The sequence below is a fragment of the Silene latifolia genome, chromosome Y (genome assembly GCF_048544455.1).
Source record: "Silene latifolia isolate original U9 population chromosome Y, ASM4854445v1, whole genome shotgun sequence".
Taxonomy (NCBI): Eukaryota; Viridiplantae; Streptophyta; class Magnoliopsida; order Caryophyllales; family Caryophyllaceae; genus Silene; species Silene latifolia.
Window position 1 is genome coordinate 18,962,832 of NC_133538.1, and position 3,229 is coordinate 18,966,060.

General features: G+C 35.2%; 1 protein-coding gene across 1 annotated transcript; it reads left to right on the forward strand.

The window, feature by feature from the left end:
- The first annotated feature begins 478 nt into the window (after positions 1-478).
- LOC141627686 (uncharacterized) lies at positions 479-1,822 on the forward strand. Its single transcript, XM_074440914.1, has one exon. It carries the CDS (start codon positions 479-481, stop codon positions 1,820-1,822), a length of 1,344 nt encoding a protein of 447 aa, XP_074297015.1.
- The last annotated feature ends 1,407 nt before the right edge of the window (positions 1,823-3,229 follow it).

The following is a 3,229-nucleotide window of genomic DNA, read 5'->3' on the forward strand; positions in this document are numbered from 1 at the left end:
GAGAAAATGGTATCCGTCTTATTATTTCAGACGGATCTTGCGGTCTGAAATAAGAATTTGTGATAATTCAATATGTTACTTCCTCCATTTTTATATGATCTACCCATTTGCTTTTGGCTCAACAACCAAGGAAAGACAATTAGTTGCATTATTTGTGTTTAATTAGAAAATAAAGTAGTTGTGTTAAGGAGTGGGGTCAAGCTTAACCTTCCCACCAATTTCAATGTTACCTGGTTTTTGATGAAAAGAGAGGGGGAAAACAAGTTGGAGGGAAATTGGGTGGGAAAAGAACTTTTCATGAAATTTTAAATCTCCCACCAAAAAACATCAAGTCAAAGAAATTAGAGTACATAAAGTGCAGCAAATGTTCTAATTAGTTCAGCTTACATTTTCAACTAAAACAATAAAAAATTACACTTCAACTTTAAATAATTACAATTACTTGTTCACTAAAATTACAGTTTCAACTATTTTCATTATGAAAAAACCTAATCTAACAGATGATGAGAGACATAGGGTGGTATGCTTGCTGTTTGAGAGCTGTAAAAACGGGAAACCTGCACATGGGAAGATGAATGAAGTGGCAAGCATGTTCAATGACACAAGGAAATCCATTTTCACTATATGGACAACAGCAAAACAACAGAGGGTACATGAAGTTCATATTAATGTGAGGAGTAAGATAAGGGGAAAGAAGGGGAAAGAAAGGATACCTTGTCCATTAGAGGCCATAATGGCACTTGATGTGTCAAAGAGAACAACACTGAAAAGGTTGGGCAAGGCTATAGGGCATGCACCATCTACCTGCCATAGATGGGTAAAACAAGGACTTATTAAGTCTCACACAAGTTCAATACATTCAGCTTTAAGTGAAGACCACAAACATATAAGGTTACATTTTGTAATGGGGAAATTAGTCTTTGATAGGCTATTGAGGTGTGTAATGTTCAAGGATATGGGTACTATCATTCACATTGATGAAAAATGGTTTTATATGACAAATCCAAAGTGTAGATACTACATTGGCAGTAATGAAGCTCTTCCTTATAGAAGTTGTAAAAGCAAGAGATACATAACAAAAATCATGTTCTTAGCAGCAGTTTTAAGGCCAACATACAAAGGAAATGGAGAACTTTTGTTTGATGGAAAGTTTGGTATATGGCCATTTACTTATCAAGAACCAGCAAAAAGAAAAAGTAAGAATAGGGAAGCTGGTACAATAGTCACAAAACCAGTTGAATCTATCACAAAGGCAGTCACAAAAGAAGCATTGATCAACTTAGTGATACCAGCCATTAAAGAAAAATGGCCAGCATCTGCATCAAAGAATATAAGTATTCAACATGATAATGCTAAGCCTCATATAAGTGGTAAAGACAAAGATTTCATGGAGGCAGCCAATTCAGATGGATTTAACATCAAGTTAACACAACAACCAGCAAACTCATCTGACTTGAACATTTTAGATCTAGGTTTCTTTAGATCAATTCAGTCTATTCAAGATGAAAACCCAGCAAAAACAGTTGAACAGTTGGTGCAAAATGTAACTGAAGCATATGAAGCAGAGACAGCTGAAACACTAGACAATGTTTTTCTAAGTTTACAAGCTTGTATGGTGGAAATTGTGCAAAAGAGAGGCCATAATAACTACCCACTACCACATCTTGTAAAGGCTACACAAAGAAGGCAAGGAACACTACCAAGAGACTTAACAGTTAATGAAGATTTGGTGAAGGAATGCATTCAATTTTTAATAACTTGTGGACTGATGAGTGATTTATATCAATTAATGTTATATCTAGGCATCCAAGTCTGCTTTTGAACAACCTTGGTTGTTGTTTGAATGAGAAACTGTCATCAAAACTGTTTTAGGCATGACAGTTTATCAATCAAACATCAAAATCTACATGTTTTTAATTAATGTTACTGAACATTATAAGACTCCATTTTGGTGACATATGAACTATGTAAGCAATCAGTTTGTAATGGCAAGTTAATGATATTTTAAGTTCAGTGATTAATTCCTTGTTACTCTCAGCAAGCACATTTTTGTCATTGAGTAACTAACCACACATAAGTGCCTCATCAAGAAGAAACAAAACATAGAACCTCAAGAATTAAAATAAACAGAGTAACTCAACATGTATTGCCTCTTGGTGGCAGCAAATATGGGTCAGCCTAATAATAAGGATAACTCAACATGGCTACATCTAATGGTGACATTAGTAGCAACAAACATGGAGCCCTTACTTTAGGGTCATATGATGAGTGAAGGAGTAACAAACATTTACCTCTCAGTCTAGTAATGACCTTCACTGATGTATGGGTACATCATATGAAAATGGAGGAAGTACATGTAAGCAATGTTACCAACAGCAATAACCAACACCCACAGAAGGTATCCAAGACCTAAACAAAACAGCTAAGCCACGAGAACAGTCCAATTACCAACACCTCAGAACAAACATCAGAACACCCCATCAGAACAAACTATCAGAACAAACCATCCAAATAAATCATCAAAACTAACCCATCAAAACACCCCCAAACACCCACAGAAGGTATCCAAGACCTAAACAAAACAGCTAAGCCACGAGAACAGTCCAATTACCAACACCTCAGAACAAACATCAGAACACCCCATCAGAACAAACTATCTGAACAAACCATCCAAACAAATCATCAAAACTAACCATTAAAACTAACCCATCAGAACACCCCAAACACCCACAGAAGGTATCCAAGACCTAAACAAAATAGCTAAGCGACGAGAACAGTCCAATTACTAACACCTCAGAACAAACATCAGAACAAACCATCCAAACAAATCATCAAAACTAACCATCAAAACTAACCAGCAAAACTAACCCATCAGAACACCCCAAACAACAGAGGGTAAATGAACACCCCAAATAAAACAGATCTCAACAACAAAGAAAACAAAACAACTAAAAAAACAATTAAATAAAGAATAAAAGTAGAAGTAGTATAAATGAACCTCCCTTTGTTAGCATTTTTTCCTCTTTTCTAAGTACTTGTAACAAAATATCTTGAATTTCTTTGATATTGGCGACAAATAAACGTAATTTAAACTTCCCCCGGAAACTTCCTTTTTCTCATTCACATTGTTTCGATTAATGTAAGCATAGCTGCAAACATAAACAAAACAAAAAAGCATTAAACCCCATGATTTAGCTGCAAAGATAAACAAAAAAAAATAAACCGTCAA

Coding starts and splice junctions, on each gene's coding strand:
- LOC141627686 (XM_074440914.1), top strand. CDS start 479: ATGAAAAAACCTAATCTAACAGATGATGAGAGACATAGGGTGGTATGC.